The sequence below is a fragment of the Sinocyclocheilus rhinocerous genome, unplaced genomic scaffold (genome assembly GCF_001515625.1).
Source record: "Sinocyclocheilus rhinocerous isolate Xijiao unplaced genomic scaffold, SAMN03320098_v1.1 scaffold623, whole genome shotgun sequence".
Classification (NCBI taxonomy): Eukaryota; Metazoa; Chordata; class Actinopteri; order Cypriniformes; family Cyprinidae; genus Sinocyclocheilus; species Sinocyclocheilus rhinocerous.
The window spans coordinates 1,072,893-1,076,713 of NW_015644631.1; the positions used below are offsets into that span (position 1 = coordinate 1,072,893).

Consider the following 3,821-nt stretch of genomic DNA (forward strand, 5'->3'; position numbering starts at 1 on the left):
TCTGTCTGTCTAATGTATGCATATATTTTTATCTATCTATCTATCTATCTATCTATCATTTGCATATATTTTATCTATCTGTCTGTCTGTCTGTCTGTCTAATGTATGCATATATTTTTATCTATCTATCTATCTATCTATCTATCATTTGCATATATTTTATCTGTCTGTCTGTCTGTCTGTCTGTCTGTCTGTCTGTCTGTCTGTCTGTCTGTCTGTCTGTCTGTCTGTCTATCTGTCTGTCTAATGTATGCATATATTTTTATCTATCTATCTATCTATCTATGTGCTTTTTATTTGATCATTCTCTTTATCATTCTACCTATTATTCTATCATACTATTGTTCTCTCTTTCGCTCTCCCTCTATCGTTCTACATATCATTCTATCTGTCATTTTCTCATTCTCCATCTGTCTTTCTATCTGTCATTTTTCCTATCAGTTTATCTGTCTGCCGATCTAATTATCTACCATTCTATCCATATCTATACCTTCAATACCTGATGTATCTGTTTATTTATTCTATATATGTCTATTATTGAGTGTGAATCTGTCTGTCTCTCTCTCTCTAGTCTGGTATCCAGTCGTTTCTCTCCTCACATGGTGCCTCATCCTCCTCATGGCCTGCACCAGACGGGCATCCCTCATCCCGCCATTGTGTCGCCTGCCATCAAACAGGAGCCCAGTGCCGACCATGGCAGCAACTCGACACACGGGTGAGTCTCTGTCCTCCATTACTCTCTCACTGTCATTTCTCTGCTCTTCTCCAACTGACGTCGTCTTTGCATCCATCTGTGTCCATACAGAAAGCCCTCGGTACCTGTGAAGAAAGAGGAAGAGAAGAAACCTCACATCAAGAAGCCCCTAAATGCCTTTATGCTCTACATGAAGGAAATGAGGGCCAAAGTAGTGGCCGAATGCACCCTGAAAGAGAGCGCAGCCATCAACCAGATCCTAGGCAGGAGGGTGAGTGCTTGCAACTCCATTACGAGAGGAGCTGAGATGCATTAGTGTGTTTCTCTTCATCTTGTCTTAAAGGAACAGTTCACCTAAGAATGAAAATTGCCATCATTTACTCACCCTCATGTCATTCCAAACCCGTATGAAGCACAAAAGAAGATGTTCTGAAGATAGTGCTGGTCGCTCTATTCCATGCAATTACAACGAATAAGCGCCGGAGCTATCAAAAAGCACAATAAAAGTGGTCCATATGACTTGCACGCTTCTGAAATTTTTCCTTTTGTGCATAAGAAATAAACTCATTTGGGTTTTGAATGACATGTGGGTGAGTAAATCATCAAAAAGTGCATTTTTGGGTGAACGATCCCTTTTAAGGAATGAAAAAAGGAGGGAAATTTGACCATATGCTCTTTTATTCCACAGTGGCACTCTCTTTCACGTGAGGAACAGGCCAAATACTACGAACTTGCCAGGAAAGAACGGCAGCTGCACTCTCAGCTTTATCCGGGCTGGTCTGCGCGAGACAACTACGTAAGTGAGCCCAGAATGCAGAGTTTAACGCAAGTCATGTGGGATTCAGAGTCCTCCATTGTTTTTGGCAGCCAGGGGAGTTTTGTTTAATCAAACACATCTAATTTGCTCCAAATCATGTCTGTCCGCAGGGAAAGAAGAAGAAACGAAAGAGAGAGAATAAACCTGATTCCCCACAAGAGTGTAAGTGTCACTGGACATCCGTATTTCTTTCTCAATTTCTGTATGCATGATCTTTTGCTGAACTTGAGGTTTTTTTCCCCCCAGCATCCCTGTTGGTCCGATCATTCAGCTCACAGATCGTGTTCAGTTCAATTTTGACATTAGAAGTTAGATGACGGAGATTTTAGCTTTATTATTATTATTATTATTCTTAACTGGAACTTTTTTTCAAGGAATAGTTAATTTACTCACTCTCATGTTTTTCCAAATCTGACTTTCTTTTTTACTTTTGTGTGTGTGTGTGTGTTTGAAGTAATTTGGGAGCAAATGGGAGTAATTTTCAGTAGATTTTTAATCATAGATTTTGTATTTTTTATGAAAATAACCTTTAAATTTAGTCACTATTTTTCATGTTGGTCGGTTTTTGACTGAAATGTCTCAATTTAGTCGATTTGATTTGTTTTGTTTTTTTTAGAAAATGTTATTTTCTGTTTAAAAATTGCAAGAATAATTATTCAATTAAATATTTAAACATTTTATATATTATTTTAAACCACTGTTAATGTAATATTATTTATATACTCTTATAGCATTGATATTTTGAATGAGCTTTTTATTTATTTATTTTTGTCAGATTTTACTTTAATATTAGATTAGTTTTAGTATTTTAAATATTTATATTATTAAGCTGTAGTTATATTTATTTATGTGTTTTTTATTTTTATATTTTTGTTGTAGTTTTGGTCATTTTAGTACTTCAGCATAAACTTATTTTCAGTTATTTGTCAAAGCAACATTTCTAATTTGCATTCAATTTTTTTATCTTAAATCACACACACACACACACACACACACACATATATATGTGTGTGTGTGTGTAGCCCACCACCCCCACTTCCCCCTGCCAGGGAAAGCCTCGGGCTCCAGCTCCACTTCCTCGTCCTCGTCCACCTCCACCGCCTCCCATCCGGGCATCTCCCTCCACAGCCAGTCGGCGGCCCTCCTGACCCGCCCCATCCCGTTCAGCACCCTGCCTCCCTCCCTGCTCTCCCCGTCCTCACCTTTCCACCACGCAGCCCTACATTCCCATCATGCCTTGCTGCAGACACAACCTCTCTCTCTGGTCACCAAATCAGTGGAGTGAATGGAAAAAACTACAAACTTTTTACACTTGTATATTGCTTTGTTTTTTTACATTTTTATAGATATTAGACCAAGTTTTTAAGATAGAATGAAAAGGAATAATTATTGGTCAATATTTGACCACCACTCTATTTTTCTTTTCTCTTTGAAACAAAGTGTATTTTTGTTTTTTTGTAAATTGCCTTTTTCCAAGGTGATTCTCCAATGTTGCTACTTGTATAAAAGACAAATGTATAAAGGTTTCTCTTTTTTTTTTTTAAGCCGTACTTGACAAAATACAATTTGTAGTTTTAGTTCAATTCAATCTAATGGTAGTTAGGAGTTTGATTTTTCATTACTGCCTTCTCTCCCTTTTTTTCTTTTATTTTTCTTCTTTCTTTTGGTACCACCTCACCCTGTTCCTAACCCTGTGTGTGTGTGACTCTCCTAAGACTCCATAGCTAATAAACCTCAAGTTATTTCTAAAGGCTGCATTGTGTTTTTTTGGGGGGCGAAGAAGCTGCATGTGATGACTGGCTGAATACTGCAACATAGATCTTCTGAACAGAGCCAGTATCACACACACTGACAGTGTTCATTTATCTAATTAGGGCTCGTGAAGTGGTGTGTGTGAAATGCTGGCACTAATGATGTGCACAAACTAAATTATATAATTCATTGTTGGCGTAAAACACAGCTTCTCAAAGAAAAAAGTGCAACGTGTTGTTGCACACTATGACGTTATCTTGGTAAAAGTACTCTGGGAGAGCAAAATGATGAAAAATGTGACCCTGGACCACAAAACCAGTCATAAGGGTCAATTTTTTGAAATTGAGATTTATACATCATCTGAATAAATGAGCTTTCCATTGATGTATGGTGTGTTAGAATAGGACAACATTTGGCTGAGATACAACTATTTGAAAATCTAGAATCTGAGGGTGCAAAAAAATCAAAATATTGAGAAAATCGCCTTTAAAGTTGTCCAAATGAAGTTCTTAGCAATGCATATTACTCATCAAAAATTAAGTTTTGATATATTTACGG

General features: G+C 37.3%; 1 protein-coding gene across 1 annotated transcript in view; it reads left to right on the forward strand.

Moving 5' to 3' along the window:
* Positions 1-1,774, forward strand: part of tcf7l1a (transcription factor 7 like 1a) — a 29,165-nt gene extending 27,391 nt beyond the window's left edge. The window contains exons 8-11 of the mRNA XM_016576448.1: positions 572-715; positions 806-965; positions 1,383-1,490; positions 1,622-1,774. Of these exons, the coding sequence (XP_016431934.1) occupies positions 572-715; positions 806-965; positions 1,383-1,490; positions 1,622-1,723 (514 nt within the window). The 3' untranslated portion in view covers positions 1,724-1,774. The remainder of the gene's footprint in view (positions 1-571; positions 716-805; positions 966-1,382; positions 1,491-1,621) is intronic.
* The last annotated feature ends 2,047 nt before the right edge of the window (positions 1,775-3,821 follow it).